Below are 22,366 nucleotides of genomic sequence, written 5' to 3' on the forward strand. Positions count from 1 at the left end.
TCGGCTATTTTGGAAACGTCTGACCCCCCCCTCATACACTTGTGTGCGGCTCATACACTCATCTCCATACACTTTCTGCAACTCAACTTTGTGTAGGCCTCTTGAGCAGGTATCGCCGTGAAAACTTTCTCTGTTATGGTCAATGCGACGATGACACGCTACACAGCTTCCTTCCAAGCACTGCTGTAAACAGCGGAAGTGAGCTACAACGTTACAACTTAATGCGCGTGCACAGATGACTTGACGGTCAATCTTTGCCAAGCGGCTTTGCTCTGCATGCTTTACCTTCGTTACTATGGCAACAGTCCGGATACTTATTGATCAGACTTCGTATTTATAAATATGCATTTTTTAAATCCTTGTTTACAAATTCATCCTCTTTATTTTATAAATTTATTTTTTTCATTTATTCTCTCACAAAAACTCTGTTGTGTTTCTGTGTGTGCATGTATGTACGAATTCACACACAAACGCACACACACACGTGAATATATATACATTTATATATACATATACATATACATATATATATATATATATATATATATATATATATATATATATATATATATATATATATATATATATATATATGTATAAGTATATATGTATATATATATTCATTTTATCCTCATTTTTACTGAGGCTTCCCCTCCCTCTTCTTCTAAAGCTTTTGCCCTTTGAATCGCTTACCTGCATTTACTTATCAACATGCAGCATCTCAGTCTCCTTTCTAACTTTATCAAACCCAAATATACCGGTTACGTTAACTTAACACCACTTATAAAGATATACAGCAGTGTTTCCCAACCTTTTTTCCCGGCGCCCCACTTTTTCATAGCAAAAGTTTTTACGCCCCACCTTTTCCCATGTCCACTCACATTTACAAGTACATGTGGGCCTACTTACAATTGAAAAAAATCAAAAATTAAAAAATTGTATTCAAAATACAAAAAAATAGCTTGAGAATTGAAACAACAGGCACTGAAAGTGCATAACACCCAATAAATCGATAAAATTATTACGATTTCTCATGTTTTTAAAAAATGTCAATTTATAAAGAATAAAGAAACACGTTTTTTCAGTTCAATTATTTGACGGTCAGCTCGACTAATTTAGTGAGAACCCTGTACCTGATGCATACAGCACAAGTTTTTAATTTGAGGAGACAACTTTGTTAATTTCAGTCGTAAATCGCCACGTTTTGTAATCTCAAGCCGGTTTCTCTTGGCTTCGAGCAAATTATCAACTGCACTAAAACCACATTCGACCAAATAAGACGAAGGGAAAGGAATCAGTAGCTCTCTCGCTGATGTAGAAATTTTAGGATATTTTCTTTCAACCTCGTCATATAGCCACATCTTTGTACCTTTCAATTTAAACAAAGTCTTCACTGATTCATCATGTTGTAATTCTGATAACTCTTCTTGATATTGAATTGTAGCATCAGAAACGTTAATCAGAAGCGGTTGAGTTGACCAAGAAGGAAAATTCATTGCCTTTAAATCGCAAAATCTGTCATTGAAATCCTTTATCAAGATATTTAAATGATCAATAATTACAATGCCAGCATCATTCGTTATTTCACATTTACTCAACCAGTAAGGTTCACTGAAATTTCTTTTGGAAAATTTCTTTTTCCATAATTCGAGAGCTGTAATAAATCCAAAAATCTTTGCTTTTGCATCAATAAGTGTCATGTTTGCACCTTGAAGTTGTTTATTCAAGTTTCCAAGTTTCTCAAATATGTCTGTCAAATAACTGACAAATGCTTTTCCATCCGTTGTTGACAGCAATTTCATTTCACATTTATCACTAAGAAAGTCGTTAATCTGATCAAATAATTCCATGAACCTCTTTAAGCAGTTTCCACTTGATAGCCATCTTACTTCTGTATGAAGCAATAATCGAACATGTTCGGCACTTTGATTTATACAAAACTGCTTAAAAAGACGTTCAGATTTAGAATTTCTTTTAATGCTGTTGACACACTTGATCACACTTTGAAGAATCTTGTTAAGAACAGGGGACAATTTCTTGGCAACCAAGTTTTCTCGGTGTATTACACAATGGACAGTCAACATGTTTGGATTTTCATCCTTCATCATTTTTAAGCATCCCGTATTCTTGCCCATCATGGCAGGTGCACCGTCTGCCGCACATGCCAGTAAGTTTTCCTTTGGTATTTTGTTTGCATCCAAATAATGTTTGATTTTGATGTAAATATCATTTGCAGTTGTGGTGGTTTCAAACGATTCGCAGAACAGCATCTCTTCCTGAAACTCCTCGTGGTCAATACACCTCACATAAGTCAATAACAGAGCCTCACTGTCCCGGATTGTGGATTCGTCCATTTGTAATGAAAACTTACGCAATTTTAATTTCTCAATGAGCTGGCTTTCAACATCTTGCCCCATTTCATCTATTCTGTTCGAGACAGTGTTATTACTGAGTGGCATAGTCCTGATATCTCCATCATCTTTTTGTAATACAGTTTTTAAGAATATTGAGATAGCAGGTTTAATCAGTTGCTCTCCAATAGTGTGATTCTTTCCATGTTTTGCTATAAGCAAGGAGATTTCGTAGCTAGCTTCAAGGGCACGAGTATGAGGCGCTTGTTTTGCATGAAATAGTGAAGTGAGTTTTGTTCGGTTTTTAAATTCTTCTTTCAATGATTTGAAGTATTCCAAATCTAAATTAGAATTATTAGGATGTCTTACCTTTAAGTGCGCTTCCAGCCTACCTGCCTTCATTGACTCATTGCTCATCGTCTGATTACATAATAAGCAAAACGGTTTACGGTCATCATGCTCATCAGGAATGAATCCAAACTTCAAAAACTCCACCGCGTATTGACGAGTCTTCTTCTTGTTTGGTTTGCTCATTTTCAATAGGGCTAACAAAAGATATTAAAATTGAAAGGTACAGTATTGAAAGTCTCGGGAGATGACACAAATCCAAGAAAGCGATGGAGACGATGAATTTTGCAGTGTGAAAAGAAAGTGATTCGTGGAAACAACCGGCAACAACGAGTCACCTGAGCTGAGTTGGCTGCTGCCTTGAAAAAATCACTGCATAGTTTATGTTGAAATAAAGAGCTGTGGTTTAACCCCAATTTATAGACTATTTTTTGCCGGCGGTTATAACAAAGCTTAGATGCGCGCACTCTTCAGTATAAACTAATTGAGGCAATTGATTGGCTTATCTGAATAGTAATGCCAGCAGTTCCTGTCGATGAAAATTTCATGCATCATTTACTGCCAGTAGTGATTCATGCTACATGTATAGGGATGCGCGTAAGTTTATTGCTCAGTGCGGGATCTTCTTTGTCTCGCTGGGGTGCGAGAGTTTCCGATGTGGAGGCTTCAAAGGAAAGACGGAATCTAAGGTTGTGCCTGCGATGACCGCTCGTCATGTACAAATATTTTCACAGCCCACGTCTATGCCCCGCGCCCCACCTGAATTTTCTCAGGCCCCACCAGTGGGGCGTACGCCCCACCTTGGGAATCACTGATATACAGTATCTCTCCAACGTCTCAAGTGGCGACGCTTCTATTTTAAGTTTTCTATTCTACCTCTAAATAACTTCCCGCCCTCTTTGTTTAAATCAGTTATAACTTTTTCCCTCCTTCTCACTGTACACACACAATCGTATATAGCACCATAGAAACGTACATGCATACGAACATGCAGACATACATACATACATACATACATACATACATACATACATACATACATATACACACACACACACACGTACGTACGTACGTATTTATCTATGTATGTCGGAAGCATAACCCCGAGGCCAAAGAAATAAGAACCTACAGTATGGTAGAAGCCATAGTTATTCATAATAAAAAGGAGCACTGGTGGAATGTCCCAGTGAAAACCTCAATAAAATGTAAACATAATAGGCCTGACATAGTAATTTGGGACACGGAAGAGAAACTGTGTACAGATGTGAAAATCAGCTGCCTGGTGAATGTTAACATAAAGATAAAGATCATCGAAAAAGAAAATACCTACGCTGAATTACTGAAGAATCTATAGCTACTTTATCCAGATTACAAGTTCAAGTTTATACCTGTAATTATTGGGGTACTGGGATAAGTAATACACTGCCTAAATACCAAGTTTGAGAAATTAGGCTCCTCAGAACCAGAGAGGAGAAAGCTGATTAGAAGACTACAGATCCACTAGAACTGTAAAAGTCTGTAAAACGTTCCAGAAGTTTATCATTTAAGTATATATGAGCATGCCTAAACATGAAACTACATGCATGAGAATACATACATAAAGCAAAACATACAATTCTGCACGTATACATACATACATACATACAAACAAACAAACATACATACATACATACATACATACATACATACATACATACATACATACATACTTCATGGCTGCAACTCAATTTTGAGTTGTGCCATAGCTTTATTGTTCTCTTAAAGCAGCGCTTGTGCGCAGTTTCAGCCCCAACCAAGACCCTACACTCTTTTGCACAAATGTGTCAACGATGGGCACCTCTTACAGCAGCTATTCTGAGAATTATCACCCATGCTTGCATATGTCTTCATTTCATCGTGGAATTTTTTATGGAGAGTTTTCCTTTTCTGATTTTTTTTTCTTGGCTATGGGAGCCGTATCATACAATACGTAATAGAGATGTTCAAAATCAAGCGAAGTTTGAGTCTCAAGCTTTTTTAAAGTGCGTAAAGGACTTGCAAAGAAGCAATCTCACTCTCTAAACAACGTATATATATATATATATATGTATATTTTTACTTTATATATATATATATATATATACATCCATATATTATTTATATTAAATCTTATTTTATTTATATTTTTAAATTACATATATTTTACTTTTTAAAAAATGTGTGTGTATGTATGTATGTATATATGAGACGCTCTGTGTCGGACACCGGAATGATATTTAATTACTCTATGGAGCGTTTGAGTGTCAGTTTGGTACCTGACACAGGATAGCCTACCTCATGGCCAGGTAGAAGCTCTTTAATCTTGGTTGATAATCTACATAGGAGAAGGAAATCTCCAAACTAAAACTTGAGGCCTTGGAAGTTTCCCGCTTTTGTCAATTCTCATGTCACACCGGTGAAAGTCTTCTTGGGCCAATAGGTGGAGGTAGTGCAGTGCAATATACACCCACTGAAAATTATTCATCTGCACAGGTATTTCTTGTACACCAAATCTTAGTAAGATCACTGAATTAGTTGGCAAAAACCTAAAAATGCACTTACAACTTACTCTGAAATGTCTCAAACAGATTCAGTAAATGGCGAAAAAAGCTTAGTAACGTCAGAGGAACAGGTCTGGCTAGGCAGGTGTCCCAGTCTGTCATAAGCTTAGTCCGGTCGTCGTCATCCTGCCACTGTGGTCAAACAATCTTCAAGAAGGAGAAAATATAGCTATCCTCTTAATTTTGGAATGTGAGCACACTTCTAGATGATGATTTCTACAAGCGGCCAGAAAGGTTTATTGCAGGTGAGCTTAAAAATATTTCTTTGATATAGTTGTGCTCTTTAAAACTCGTCTTTCTGGTGAGGGTCAAATAAATGAACCTACTTATGGATATACTATCTTCTAGAGAGGCCTACCTGAGGGTCAGCGTAGAGAATCTGGTGTTGGGTTTGCTCTCAAGAACTTAGTAACCTCCATTGCTGAATTTCCAAGTGGTATATCTGAGCGAACCATGTCATGCCTTATAAAACTGACAAAAAGTAGGTTTCTTACCGTTGTCAGTATTTATGCACCAACAACATTTCATTCTGGTGTAACTGTAGGACAGTTTTATGATGATCTGGTACAATTACTGAGGAAAGTACCAATTTCTGACAATCTGGTGATATTGAGAGATTCCAACGAAAGAGTTGGAAATGGCTACATTTCGTGGCCTGTTTTAGGCCGACCTGGGATTGGAAATGTAATAAAAATGGAGTAGCTTTTTTTTTATGTTTTGTACTGAGAATAATCTGGTTGTTACCAACACTCTGCTTAAGCAGAAAAATAAATATAAAACCACGTGGATGCATCCAAGATCTAAGGATTGGCATCTCATGGGTTATATTTTGATCAGAAAGCATGATATGAAAGATGTTTCTAGTGTTCGGGCCATGGGAGGAGCAGAGAGATGGACTGATCATCGTCTAGTGCGTGGAAAAATTTAATTTTTGATAATGTCTAAAAATCGACAGCCTGGTCCTAAGGTACCCAAAAAGTTAAACGTTGCAAACTTCAAATCACAAAGCAACTTGCAAAGATTCCACGATAGAAAGTACCAATCTTGATCCAAACAATCCATGGGAAGATTTCAAAACAAAAGTATTTCAGACTGCAAGTTCTTCAGTGAGATTTAAATCAAGTAAGTTCAGCGACTGGTTTTTCAGACAAATCTCCAGAAGTTCATGATTTACTTCTAGAAAAACAAAACTTAGGCAATGCATACATACATACATACATACATACATACATACATACGTACATACATACATACATACATACATACATATATACATACATACTTACATACATACATATATGCATACATACTCTCGCACATGCACACTCACACACTTACTGGCTCATCAATCAGTTAATATCGCAAAAGAAAAAACGTAATACGATAAAATATTTAAAAGAGTTTATTTAGATATCACTCATTTTTCTATATTAGATATTTAAAAAAACATACTTAAAATGCAATATCTATCATTTCAATGACGATGAAATTATAGATATTTATTTTTTAAATATTTTTCTAATATCTATTATGGAACATTGAGTACAGGAATTATCTAAATAAATCCTTTTAAATATTTTATATGCACACACACACACACACACACACACACACACACACACACACTCATACATATACATTTATATATATTCGTATATCCATGCATATTTATGGATACACTCACATACACACACATATATATACATACATAGACACATATATACATGCACACACATATATACATATATATATATATATACATTCATACATACATATATATACATATATATATATACATATATACATATATATATACATTTATACATACATACACATGTGTGTATATATATATATATATGTGTGTGTGTGTGTGTGTGTGTGTGTATAGATGAAATATATATATATATATATATATATATCTTTATATACGGTTGGTACAAAGGTAATAGCCGATTTTAAGGAGTCTATTAAAAATGAAAAAGCCCATGATTAAAACATTTATTCGTTAGCATAATTTCCATTGCTTTCTAGAACTTCATCCCATTTGTTAACAAGCTTATAAATGCCACTCTTGTAAAATTGCTTAGGTTTTGATGCGAAATGTGAATCCAACTCGTTTTCAACCTTTTCTCTTGATGTCAAGCTAAGACCATTCAAATGGTTCTGTAGTCCCCTAGACAAGTGATAATCAGCAAATTTCTCAATAGTTTACCATAGGTATTCTCTTTTTCACTGATCTTTGTCTGTATCTTAACATCCACTGGGCAGCTCTACGGTTTCTCTTCTATATCCAAAATAATTATATTAGGCTGATTATGTTTACATTCTATTGAGGTTTTCACTGGGACTTTCCACCAGTACTCCTTTTTTATTATGAGTGGCTACCATACTGCGGGTGTATGTAACTGTGTATGTATGCACATATATGTGTGTGTGTATATACGTATATAAACTTTATTTAATATGTGTATGTATCTTTGTGTGCGTACGTGTGTGTGGAGGTGTGCATGTGTGTGTATGTGTCTATGTGTATGTATGCATGTATATGCTGAGTTGACGAACGGAAGAAGGCGGAATTAATATCGCATTTGTAAATTTAATTAGGAACTTGATATCAATGGTCCACAGCACACACACACGCGCGCGTGCATACATTAGATAGATAGAGAGAGAGAGAGAGAGAGAGAGAGAGAGAGAGAGAGAGAGAGAGAGAGAGAGAGAGAGAGAGAGAGAGAGAGAGAGAGAGAGAGAGAGATGCATATGTATATCTGTATGTGCGCACTGCTATATATCAGCTATAATCTTTGGTCAACGTCTATCAAACAATAGCTTTGATTCTCTGTCTGAAGAATTTTTCCTAGAAAATTTCTTACATGTTTATCCAACATGTATAGTTTTGTGATTCCTATTAGCAAATGAAACATGTGTAATGGGGAATATATAATACCAAACAATTTTCAGGACCTGTTTTGTTTCATATATATATATATATATATATATATATATATATATATATATATATATATATATATATATATATATATATATATGCACCTGCAACTTGAGTTACATGAAATATACAAGTGGGCTAAGAAGAATACCATGCAGTTTAATGCTGAAAAATTTCAAGCCCTATGGTATCAGCATGCAAAACTAAATGCAATACCAATTAAATACACCGGACCTGAAGGGATTACAATGCCATAGACGCAGTGAGTGCGAGACTTGAGCATTCACATAAGTAATGACGCCTCCCTCCATGTACATGTTGCTAAGTTGGCAATGAAATGCAGGCGGCTGATCGGATGGATTCTTAGAACTTTTAAAATGAAGGATCAGGAAACCATCATGGTCCTCTTGAGAACATTTGTCCTAAGCCGCTTTGGCTTATTGCTCCCAGCTACGGTCATCAACCAGCGTAAAATTAATTGCATAACTTGAGGCAATTCGACGAAAATAGCCTCTGTGCAGAACAGAAGCTACTCCCTGGAAAGATATGCCGTAGTATACATCTGGAAGATCCTGAAGGGACTTGTCCCAAACCTTGGTGCTACTTGTAACATGTAGTTCCATACGATCTGCTGTATGGATGGGTGGATGGATGAAGTGTCGGCAACCATTAAAAAAAATAATGCCTGTGAAAATGACGGCTTATCACACCCTAGAGTCAACGGAATGTTCTCCTTATCGTAAAAGAGAAATATTTATCTTTAATAACCTTTATATGGCAGTAGTTTAGAGCTTAGCTTCTAGTTCATCTCATATTAAAATGTATTAAAGCGAGTGTATCTGTCAAGACAACTACCATAAATTGATCAAACTCAACTTATGTGATCTATCGTTGTGAAATATTGCCGGGTTGTTTAATACAGAGAACAAAACACATGACATACATTGTACAAATATGTGTGTGTGTGTGTATGTGTGCGAGCGCATATGCGCATGTGTGCTTCTGTGCGTATGTGGTGTGTATATATATATATATATATATATATATATATATATATATATATATATATGTTTGGACGTATGTGTATACATGTATATGGGTGTGTCTATGCGTGTGTGTGAGTGTGTTTGTAAATATGTCTATACATATATATATATTTGTATGTATGTATGTATATATATATATATATATATATATATATATATATATATATATATATATATATATACATGTGTATGTACATATGTATACGTTTGCATATATTAAGCAGACTGGCACTATGAGAAGCTTCGGGCAAAACTTGAAATTCGCAGTCATCCCCATAAATATAATATGAATAAAAAGTTTGTCCCTACTAAAATATCATTTGTAAGTTAACATCAAAAATGATTTGTCATAGGTAAACCAGTGCTGTTTCATGGCCAGACTATCAGCAGCTTAACCGGCAACACCATTGTAGGGTTTCAATCACGCAGGATTACAAGGAGTTACTGTCAGCCTTTTCCAACCATATATACATACATACACACACACACACACATATATGTGTGTGTGTGCGTGTGTGTGTGTGTGTGTGTGTGCGTATGTGTGTGTGTGTGTGTGTGTATACGTTTGGACGTATTTGTATACATGTATTTGGGTGTGTCTATGCGTGTGTGTGTGTGTGTGTGTGTAAACTACAAATTCTTTATTTTCTCCCCCTGTTTCTTTCTGTGTTCCTTTCTGTGGAAGAGTGTAGGCTCGAAACGTTAAAGGCATTTTCACTTCCCGAGCGTTAAACTAATACATCTGTTTGTTGTCTACATCACCTGTCTTATCAATAAGTATCCGGAATGTTATCATAGTAACGAAGCTAAAAGCATGCTGAGTGAAACCACTTGACACACATTGACCCTGAACTCTGCTGTGTATGCGCACTAAGTTTTAACGGTCTAGTTCACTTCCGCTGTTTACACCAATGCTTGGAAGGAATGTATGTGTGTGTGTTTGTGTATATATGCATACATATATGTGTGTGTATGTGTATATGTACATATTAGAAAGCTAGGAATTCGGTTTGAATCTTTCGTGGCTTCGATGTAAATAACACTATATTAGTAACACCATGTGATCTGTGTAACCAATAGCAGTCCAATCCCCACAAGTTAGCTTCTATGGACGAGACTGCGGAGAGTTGTATGGAGCCGAATTAAAATGTTATTGAATAGGGCTGTGTCTCGGAAACGACACGGTGAACACTTCCCATTTCCAGAGCATCAAACAAATTTTTTCATCGTGAAATTGAAAGATTTTGTGGATTTTTTTTTGTGTGATCTTTTCTTATATATTTTTTGTCCTTTCCCTCTTTTGTGTGTGTGTGTGTGTGTGTGTGTGTGTGTGTGTGTGTGTGTGTGTGTGTCTGTGTCTGTGTCTGTGTGTTTGCGTGTGTGCGAGTATTCTCAGATGTGTGTTCGCGTGTGAGTGCGTAACTCTACGTGTTTCTGATTTTGAGATGTGGCCAGCAATTTTGATGGGTATTGGATATCGACCTAGAAAGGACGAAAAGTAAAGTTGACTTCAGTAGAATTTGAACTCAGAATCGGAAGAAATACTAACAAAAATTTCTTACTACTCTCTAACGATTCTGTCAATCCAGCGTCCTCAAATTATCTATCAATAAACACCATTGTTGTTTATATTGACTAGTAGTAGTAGTAGTAGTAGGAGGAGGAGGAGGAGGAGGAGGTGGAGGAGGAAGGGAAGAAGAAGAAGAAGAAGAAGAAGAAGAAGAAGAAAAAAAAAAAAAAATTACATTATAATTATAAATTGCTTTATATATATAAATATATAAAGATGTTTATATTACGATATACCTATAGATACATACATACATACATACATACTTATAGATGTATGTATGCATGCATGTATGTATGTATGTATGTATGTATGTATGTATGCATGCATGTATGAATGTATGTATGCATGTATGTATGTATGTAAGTATGTATGTATGTATGTATGATAAAGGCTATTGCTGCATTATTTAGTAACTATCAAAGAAACCTCAAAAGAATACGCCAGTCTGACCTCAAACGTATTTAAATCAAGATGAATGATTTATTCACGCGTTCATTCCTTTAAGCGTCGGTAATAGAAGTAAACTTCTTTGGTTTCGTATATTTTGTAGTTAAATCAATACCATATCCTTTTAAATGAAGGATACTTTCTTTATTTGAAGCCTTTAAAGAAAAAATAGACCATACAATCTTAGTGCCTTGAGTTTCTATATTCCTGTTTTATATATATATATATATATATATATTCGTGCATACACACACACACACACACACACACACACGATCGTTGCATAGTCATTCTTAATACCTCCAGGATATTTCACACGCAAAATATTTCTGTAGTGTACGTCATAGAATAACTTCCATTCACGACGTGAGAGCGTCCATAACAGTCGGTTCACTGGCACATACGATCCTGGAACACTGGTGTTCCAGCCAGAAGTTCTGGGACTATTGAGTCTGATCAAAGCCGTTGGGTTTGATTATACTTTCATCCAACGGATTGTTTGCTGACTGGTGTTTATATCTGCCAGCCGAACACAAACATCTTTTATCTGTTGGCAGATATAAACAATCTAATCTATGAAAGTATAAACAAAACCGACGACTTCGTTGAGGCTCAACTGTCCGAAAATTCATCGCCGACCAGACACAACATGTGAAAACGTCGGTATCCCAGAATCCCATACGCCAGTGAACCGAGTGTGTTGACCGCACTGACGTCATGATAGGAACAAGTTATTCACCTACAACGTACGCTACAGCAACCAGCATATTTTGCATGCGAACCTGCCAGGAAGTGTCAAGAATAATATTTATTCTTTTTTGCTGTTCAACGTGCATGTGCGTATGTGGGGGGGGGGGTGACCAAATTCTGAATAGGAGAATGAAAGTGCAAAGATGACCGAACAGATAAAAGACCATGATCATTCTTGCAGACTAAATACTGATTGACATTCATGACGCTGCTTTCAATTTTATTTTTTTGTTTCTGCAATCGTCTAAAAAAATGTTAGTTTATTGCGTCTAGTCTTAAATACCTAATATCTAGCTTATAAAGACATTTGTGATGTTTACGTCTTTCTCAGAATAGTGAAAGCTAACGGAAGAAGCTTCAACCAAGAACTAACTTCGCGGTACATTATCAATTTACGGCTTCTTCTAACGTTCGTTTCATTTCCCACCAGAATAAAGTAGATTTTTTTCTTGACGGAGCACAAATGCCCTATCTCTCTCTCTCTCTCTCTCTCCCTCTCTCTTTGGTAACACACGCATATCTATATCTATACATATATCTTTTCTACTCTAGGCACAAGGCCAGAAATTTGGGGGAGGGGATCGGTCGATTACATCGACCCCAGTACGCAACTGGCACTTAATTTATCGACCCCAAAAGGATGAAAGGCAAAGTCGACCTCAGCGGAATTTAAACTCAGAAAGTAAAGACAGACGAAATACCGCTAAGCATTTCGCCCGACGTGCTAACGTTCCTGCCAGCTCGCCGCCTTCGTATATATATATATATGTATATATATATATATATATATATATATATATATATATATATATATATATATATATATATATAAATATATATATATATATATGTGTGTGTGTGTGTGTGTGTATACACATTAATACATATATGCATGCCTCTAGCATAGTCACAGCCTTAGGGCGAGAACATGTAAAAGAATAAAAGAATAAATACATCCATGCATACATACATACACTTACACACACACTCGCACATACATACATATATGCCTCTGTGTGTGTGTGTGTGTGTGTGTGTGTGTGTGTGCAGGGAAGTGAAAATTACTTTTGTGGCGTTCAACTGAAATATAAGTGTGATTATAAGTGATAAAATCCATGAGATGAACAAAGCTGTGAGTGCTTTGGTCTTAACTCTATTCTCTTTAGTATTAATTGGATAAAAAGTAAATGTCCAAGTTAATAGGCAAGAACTTCTTGTTAACAACCTTTTCAGTTCTACTACTTACTCTTGCCATGTGGATAGCGATAATAGTAGAATTAGGAAATACGTTCATGTGGGCGTGATCTCATGACACATACATTATCCACTCCACTAGATCGCTTTCTTTTGTATAAATATAAGTATAGGTATTCAAATTCAGTCGAAAATGAAAGAGTTTGAGAGTAAAATTTTGTTTTCTCCATGAATATAATAACTGCTATATCGCGTCATGTTATAATTTGATAGAGATTTTATCAAGCAAGCTATAATCGCTGCAGGTCAAATATTATGATAAAAATATAGTTGTTTCTTCAAATTAAATCAACCATTCTTAAAATACCCGTATGACTTCACTGACGTAGATTTATTGTTTTTGTCGTTTTATTTGTAAGTGAAGTTGACGTCACATAAATCAATGAATACTCCCTCGAGAAATAAATGTTGGTGGTTATGCTTCTATTTTTGTTTTTGCGTTGATTTTTTTTTTTTTGTGCGTGTTTCTATGTTCTTGCAAAGAGACGGTATTTCAGCGTGCACAGTATGGTTTGAAAGAAGTAAAATAATGAAGATAGGTTATTGGTGATGTGGTGGCTGTTATTGTTGCTAAAGTTATTGTTTTGTTAGTCATTGTTGGGTTCAAAATCAGAAAACTATAATGTTTACTCTTGAAAGAGGTGCATGAGAGCCAACTATATTTATTATACTAATTAAATATTGATCGTGGAGATAATTAACATTTATGGTAAAAGCTCAACATGTATATAAATAGCAATAATAATAATAATAATAATAATAATAATAATAATAATAATAATAATAATAATAATAATAATAACTGAATAAAAGCCAAGATAGACAAATATCAGGTAGATTCTCAATGTAAGTTATATAAATCAAAAGAGGAAAGTGTTGCTCATATAGTTAGTGAATGTAGTACGCTGGCACAGAAAGAATACAAGAAAAGACATGACAAACTAGGGAGAATAATCCAGTGGGAGTTATGTAGAAAGCTAGGATCTCACCATATTTCACCATATCAGCAAGTGATATGGACATGAACCTAGTAAAGTGTTAGTCTGATCAAGTCTGCGAGACATTTGTATCCACCTTCGCTACTAGCTAGAAAAACACAGTCCAAACGTGCATCAAATAAGTTGTTCCAGTCGCCCATTAACACTAAAGAAAGAGATGTCCAAAAAAAATCTTAGTGAATCTTACAATGCCTAGAAACATTTGGTTGTGCCGCCCCTTTCGTAGAATTGGTACCTCCTAATCGAAGGAAACTTCCTTCACTGTTGTTTACACCTGGAACCAACAACTCACAGTCCCGGTCCAAAATGCTCGATATTATCTCGAGACCTATGGTCTTTCCGAAACAACATCATCATTCCATTCCCCAATTCCAGTAGACTAAGAGATTCGTAGCCCTCAAAGTTGTCAAAAATGGGCACCATAGTGTGTGCGACGGAAATCTTAGTCTTGCTAATGGCTATCACATGCGCCCCTGCTTCCATTCGTGACAATGTGCACTATGCAACCCACCCTTAGAACAATTATATTAGTAGACAGGAAAAGAATGGTGTTTGTTCAGGCAATCGGGTATATCAAAATCCCTCCTTTGTATGGGGCTCCTTAGGGAAACACTGAAATAATTTGTTCGTGGCTATAACGCTGAGACTTCCAATGTCATATGGTATCCTCTCATTCATTTTCCTATACCTGTCGATTACCAGTTTTATCAATTACAATTTGTCAGAGATTTTCACTGTTCTTTTTTAAGGACTCCCCACTATCTTTATATTTCTGTTTTGTGCTTAGTAGAATAAAATTACAGATCTCTATTTTCCCTAGCAGGAAGTTGGGTGTGGGTGGTAATTGTTGTTGTAGGTGGAGTTGTTCAGGTTGTTGATGATTTCGTGTCTTTGTCTATTGGCTTTGCTCTTTTGAGTTTGTTGCTGTTTGTGTACTAGTTTTTGCTTTTCTTGGGGAGATAACGACACAGATGCAGTATTTGTCTTGTATTTGGCAATGTTTGGTAATGATTGGAGGTGGTACTGTTTTACGTTTGATCTTTTTTCTCTTTCAATTATTTTTCTTAGTTTTATGCCACCTCTCTTCTCCTCATCACTAAAGGTTGTCGGGTTGAAAAACTCCGACTCGTGGATGGGCAGGGATATGTTTTCTTGTATCTAATAGAGATTTTCTTAACAAGCTAGTTTGCTAGTTGCACAACCAGTAGCAGTGTGACTGTTTTTCTATATATTGCAAGCTGAGGTAAACTACAGCTATGTTTAGGTGGCGATAAACATTACTTCTTAGTATAAATGCTGCTTTCATCTCTGAGAGACGTTTTCTTAACGAACTAGCTTTTTATGTACACATATTCATATACTAGCTGAGGTACCCGGTAATAATTTACCGTTAATAAGATGTCTGTTTATAGTCATGAAACATTTTTCGTCAAATTTCGACATTTTTCAAAAATTTTAAATCTTTATTAATGGGTAGGACCAATTTGACGAAAACAAAAGCAGAGTCTGGTAACGAATCCGTGTCGTTGTCATTTTTGTACATGTGCGTAAAATGGCAAAATTTTGCGCTTTGGGACAGATTTCGTCAAATTGATGTCACGATGGCTAGCGTGCAAAATGCCTAAATTTTGCTTGAGAAATAAAATGCTCTTACCTAATCAAAACCTGAAACGTTGTGGAATTAAAACAACGAATTGAAATAATTAGTTTTAGCAAATCAAAACAATTCGCATTGAAATGAAGAATTATCAAATGTTAAATAGATTACCATTAATAAGCTGTCTGTTTATACCCATGAAACATTTTTCGTCAAATTCATATCACGATGGCTAGTGCGAAAAATGCCGAAATTTTTACGATTTTTGAAAAATCGATGCTGATTAAAAATCGATTTTTTAAAAATTCCAAGTGCGTAAGTGACCGCATGGGCATTAGCCCCACATACGTATCAAGTTTCATCAAGGTCTGTTGAATCGTCTCAGAGGAGTTAAATTAACAAATTCACAAACACACAAACTTCCCATTTATATTATAGATATGTGTGTATGAGGATAAAACGTTTTGGGTTATCCTCCTTGCGTACCGACAGTGAATATAAAATTAGTCACCAACTGACATTATCATTATTATTGTTATTATTATTATTATTATTATTATTATTATTATTATTATTAGTAGTAGTAGTAGTAGTAGTAGTAGTAGTAGTAGTAGTAGTAGTAGTAGTAGTAAAAGAGCGGCGAGCTAGCAGAAACGTTAGCACGCCGGGAGCGAAATGCTTAGCGGTATTTCGTCTGTTGCTACGTTCTGTGCTCAAATTCCGCCGGGGTCGACTTTGCTTTTCATCCTCTCGGGGTCGATTAAATAAGTACCAGTTACGTACTGGGTCGATGTAATCGACTTAATTCCTTCCCCCAAATTTGAGGCCTTGTGCTTCCAGTAGAAAGGATTATTATTATCAATAATATTAATACGCTAACTTTTTTGTTTTTGTACGTACCTGTTGTGTGCGTCACACTTACTTCAAAGAAGTGGCAAAGCGAGAGAGAGGAGGACAAAGAGGAAGCAAGAGAGAGAGAGAGAGAGTGAGAGAGAGAAAGGGAGAGTGTGATAGAAAGTGAGAGAGGGAAAGAGAAAGTGACTGGCGACGGCGTTCGTTTTGTATTTTTAAATGTTTCAGAGAGGACGTAAGAGAGAAAAAAAGAGAGTGAGAGAGAGAGAGAAGTGTAGGGATGGTAAGCCAGGGATCATTCTCAAATAGTTTCAGTTCCTTTTATGATTACTCCTTGTGATCCTACGATCACTGATATTAGAACCGCCTTGTGATGCCACATTTTTCGACTTCAGTGAGCAAATCTGTATATTTTCTGAGCTTGTCAAATCCTTTAGCCGCAGTATTATGATCGTAAGGGATAGTCGTATCAATCAATAAACAGACTTTATTATTTTGGTCTTTTCCAGCAATTTCCGGTTTATTAGTTTTGATGGTTCTGTCTGAATGTTCAGGAAAGTCCCAAAGAATCATTTCATTTTCTCCCTCAGCTTTAGGATGATGCCTATACCACTTGTCAACAGTTGAATCTATAATGCCAATATATTAACCAGTGTAGATATTGGCCAGCATGTTATGTGTTCATTTATACTCTACTAATCCTAAAACTTTACCTCCAGAGATTAAGTGGTCCACTGTTTCAATTGCATCATTGCAATATGGGAACTTTGGATTTACTCCATTTTTCATTACATTGACTTGGTGGTTCTGAGTCAATAATTTTTTTATCTTGTGCTGCTAAGATGAAATCTCCGCTCTCCTCCTTTAGCCCAGAGCTTCGTAGCCACTGATAGGTGTGCTTCCGTTAAACATCAACTTGTTTACTGTGGGTCGTATATTTGCCATGCAGAGATTTTTCTCCGTCTCCCCGCTGAGTTCAAATTCCACCGAGGAATGCTTTCGGGGGTCTATAAATTTATTACCAGTTGAGTACAGGGGTCGATGTAACCGATTATCCCCGTCCCCCAATTTTAGACCTTGTGCCTATAGTAGAGGGGATTATTATTATTACTAACGGGACCCGTGAATATTTCATGGAATTAATGGTAAACCTATTGAGTTATTTCTGAAAACTTTAATCAAAAAAAAAAAAAACACAAAATGTAGCCTGTGTTGTGCTTGTATGGAAAGATAGTCGCTCATCTGCTACTCATTTTAAAAGTGAAGGAAATTACAATACGATGATTACTTAATGCTCTTTATATATACACTTTATAAACTTTATGCAGTTTTACAGACTTAGTACACAGCACTCATAAAATAAATATTTATTCTTATTTTTCCATCTTTCCCATCAACAAACAAATATCCGGTACATATGATACAACCTTTAGTTAAATTGCATATGTCTGCCACGTAAATAAGCGTCAATATCTTACAGAATTGCACTTGTGCACATGCGTTAAGTGATAGGTGATATAAAAAAAACTTGGTTGAATTTTTAAAAAAATACACTTTTTTCACTATCGAATCACCACTACCTCCATTTCCACCACCACCACCATCTCTTCCTTCTCCTCTCCCTCTCTCTCTCTGTCTGTCTGTCTCTCTCTCTGTCTGTCTGTCTGTCTCTCTCTCTCTCTCTCTCTCTCTCTCTCTCTCTCTCTCTCTCTCTCTCTCTCTCTCTCTCTCTCTCTCTCTCTCTCTCTCTCTCTCTCTTTAACCTCACCATCAGAACATCACCCCTTCGCTAAAATTATATTTTTAGCTCTCCTCCTCTACTTTCAACTAACTTTTTTAATCACGTAATAAATATTAAGTACCCCCTACCTCAAATCATGGACCCTTCTCTTTCCCTCTTTCTGCCTCATTCTTCGCCTTATCCTCTTTTTCTCTCTCCTTTTTCTTTCTCCTCTCTTTCCCTTCAACTGACCACATGAAAGCACTACAATTACACTCCCTTTACGTCACATCATGGACGCTTCTCTTTCTCTCTCTCTCTCTCTCTCTCTCTCTCTCTCTCTCTCTTTTCTTTTCTCCCTCTTTTTCTATAATCATGTGAAAGCGTTACCGACGTAAGTAATGCAATGACAAGCAGAATCTTTAGCAGGCCGGGCAAAATGCTTAGCGGCATTTCGCTCGTCTTTACGTTTTGAATTCGAATTCCGTCGAGGTCGACTTTGCTTTTCATCCTTTCGGGGTCGATAAATTAAGTACCAGTTACGCACTGAGGTCGATGTAATCGACTTGTCTCCTCCCCAAAAATGTCAACCCTTATGCCTATAGTAGAAAGGATTATTATTATTATTACGTGGGCAGTACACCAGTGCTCAACTGGTGTACTGCCCACCATCTAAGTCACCCTTCCTCCTAACTTACTGGTCCTGTGCCAAAATTTGAAACCATTATTATTATTATTATTATTATTATTATGGCACAGCATGTTCCAGATCTTATGAATACATTTATTCTTTAAATTAACTTTAGTTTCTAAATTCGTTGGAATAAATTATTGGTTCATTTTATCAGTTATGGGGCATACTAATTAGAACTGTTACTAAAAGTTTCAAGTCAAATAACAGATTTTCTTTTCTCTATCTTTCTCTTTCTTATTTTCTCTCTCTAGTTTTCGCTCTCCCTCTCCCTCTCCCTCTTCCCCCCTCTCTCTCTTTACGTAACCACATAAAATATTATATTAATTGTTCAGTAAATAATACTGGCACGGTTGAATCTGTGACCAAATATCATATTATCATATTATTTGAGAAAAAGTCGTTGAGTAACGAAATAAATACTTTCCCCAGAGGTGTTTTAACCGTGTTTATTAGCATTTTTACCGGTAATAACAGATATGTTATGATACTGCAGCAACAAAAATATTATAATATTAATAATTAATGAATTAATTTTATTAGTTAACCTTCTTGGGAACGATTTATAATTCAACGTTCTTGTAGGGCTTCTTGCCTGACAACATTTTACTCGATATCTTCACGAGACCAAAAGCCAAGTTCACAGAATCTAAAGCATTATTTCTTTTCTTCCTGGATTTTATTGAAATAACTCTATGTAGCATATATCTGTGACGATCGAGTCAATGGTTCGATCTTTATGCTGACACCAAGTCGCATCTATGTAAAGCCAAAGCACTTAATACACATGCGATTTCAACTACTTTATTCGTAAGATGTTCATAAGTTAGTAAACACCATAACCTTAAACATTAATGATGATGTAAAATTAACAAGTGCTTCATTATCTTGCAGTACATGGTTGAAATTCATCCCTAGCTCTGGCTTAATGAGGATGAGAATTTGAGACGATGATTTTTACTATTTGCTCTACGTGAGCAAGAAGACTTCTCTGGTGCCATCAGGTCGCAATTATTATAGGAATGACATTTCTCAATACAAACATTTTAACATCATTTTGGTAGTTTACTTACTGGTAGTTTTATTACAATGGGGGCGCAATGTCCCAATGGTTAGGGCAGCGGACTCGCGGTCATAGGATCGCGGTTTCGATTCCCAGACCGGGCGTTGTGAGTGTTTATTGAGCGAAAACACCTAAAAGCTCCACGAGGCTCCGGCAGGGGATGATGGCGAACCCTGCTGCACTCTTTTACCACAAATTTCTCTCTTCTCTCACTCTTACTTCCTGTTTCTGTTGTACCTGTAATTCAAAGGGTCAGCCTTGTCACACTGTGTCACGCTGATTATCCCCGAGAACTACGTTAAGGGTACACGTGTCTGTGGAGTGCTCAGCCACTTGCACGTTAATTTCACGAGCAGGCTGTTCCGTTGATCGGATCAACTGGAACCCTCGACGTCGTAAGCGACGGAGTGCCAACACAGTTTTATTAGAATCAGCATCGGAATGTTTTCTTTTGACTTATATTTCCAGAGACAGAAAACAGGACGTTTTGAACCATTCATAAACACCCCGATTCATTCTATTAGAACATTAAATTTACAGGCGAAGTATAATTATGTTCAACCAGGAACTGAACCTGGTCTTAGTGGCCGCAATAGAAAGAATAGAACCAGTCTGCAGATTCCGCGATTATTCAGACAGGTAACAATCCCCAACAGATAAATATACAAACGAAAGGTTTCAATATATAAAGCATTTTTTCTTTTATCGTTTTCTTGTTTCAGTCATTAGACTGTAGCTCTGCTGGGGCACCGCCTTGAAGAACTTTTAGTTGAATGAATCAACCCCAGTACTTATTTGTTTATGTTTGTAAGCCTGGTACTTATTCTATCGGTCTTTTTTTGCCTAACCTCTAATTTACGGAAACGTAAACGCACTAGCATCGATTGTCAAGCGGTGGTGAGAGACAAACACAGATACACACACACACACACACAGGTATATATATAGAGAGATATATATACAACAGACGTCTTTCAGTTTGCTTCTACCAAATCTACTCACAAGGCTTTGGTCGGTCCCAGGCTTTAGTAGAAGACACTTGCCCGAGGTGCAACGCAGTGGGACTGAACCCAGGACCATGTGGTTGGAAAGCAAGCTTCTTATTTCTTTATTGCCCACAAGGGGCTAAACATAGAGGGGACAAACAAGGACAGACAAATGGATTAAGTCGATTACATCGACCCCAGTGTGTAACTGGTACTTAATTTATCGACCCCGAAAGGATGAAAGGCAAAGTCGACCTCGGCGGAATTTGAACTCAGAACGTAGCGACGAGTGAAATACCGCTAAGCATTTCGTCCAGCGCGCTAACGATTCGGCCAGCTCGCCGCCTTAAGCAAGCTTCTTACCACACAACCACGCCTGCGTCTGTCATATTTCTTGCATAAATTTCTGTTGTATTATATTATATACCTAAGGGGCTGTGGAATATTGGAGGTGCAGCACATACTATAGACAATGTACATTATACAATGTAGCATTCTATATTCTGCAAGAGTCCTAAAAATAAAAGAGGTTTGATGTTTGAAGATATTTGTGACCGTACTTCAAGATAACATCTCTACTAACTAAATCAGCTTATAATAGCATGAATATTATAATAATAATAATAATAATAATAATAATAATAATAATAATAATAATAATAATAATAATAATAATAATCCTTTCTACTATAGGCACAAGGCCTGAAATTTTGGGGGAGGCAAGTCGATTACATCGACCCCAGTGCTCAACTGGTACTTAATTTATCGACCCCGAAAAGATGAAACAAAATTGATCTCGGTGGAATTTGAACTCAGAACGAAGAGACGGTCGAAATGTCGCTAAACATTTTGCCAGGCTTGCCAACGATTCTGCCCTTTCGCCGCCTTTATTAATAATAATAATAATAATAATAATAATAATAATAATAATAATAATAATAATAATAATAATGGTTTCAAACTTTGGCACACAAGGCCAGCAATTTTGGGGTGTGCGGGTATCGATTAAATCGACCTCAGTGCGTAATTGATACTTATCTTATCGCTGCCTTAATAATGAAGGTTTCAAATTTTGACACAAGGCCAGCAATTTCGGGGAGGAGGCAAGTCGATTACATCGGCCCCAGTGTTCAAGTGGTACTTATTCTATCAACCTTGAAA

At 36.3% G+C, this 22,366-nt stretch overlaps 2 protein-coding genes across 2 annotated transcripts in view; one reads left to right on the forward strand and one right to left on the reverse strand.

The window, feature by feature from the left end:
- LOC106879131 (uncharacterized) overlaps positions 1–22,366 on the forward strand; it is a 207,186-nt gene that overhangs the window by 90,075 nt on the left and 94,745 nt on the right. The gene's annotated exons all lie outside the window — the stretch shown is intronic.
- LOC149134720 (SCAN domain-containing protein 3-like) lies at positions 1,116–2,885 on the reverse strand. Its single transcript, XM_089355820.1, has one exon. The coding sequence runs from the start codon at positions 2,883–2,885 to the stop codon at positions 1,116–1,118; it is 1,770 nt and encodes a 589-aa protein (XP_089211946.1).

The sequence above is a fragment of the Octopus bimaculoides genome, chromosome 7, assembly GCF_046866305.1.
Source record: "Octopus bimaculoides isolate indiv1 chromosome 7, ASM4686630v1, whole genome shotgun sequence".
In the NCBI taxonomy this organism is placed as follows: Eukaryota; Metazoa; Mollusca; class Cephalopoda; order Octopoda; family Octopodidae; genus Octopus; species Octopus bimaculoides.

Excerpts from the sequence above, each read along its gene's own strand:
- LOC149134720 (XM_089355820.1), bottom strand. The coding sequence starts at position 2,885 with ATGAGCAAACCAAACAAGAAGAAGACTCGTCAATACGCGGTGGAGTTT.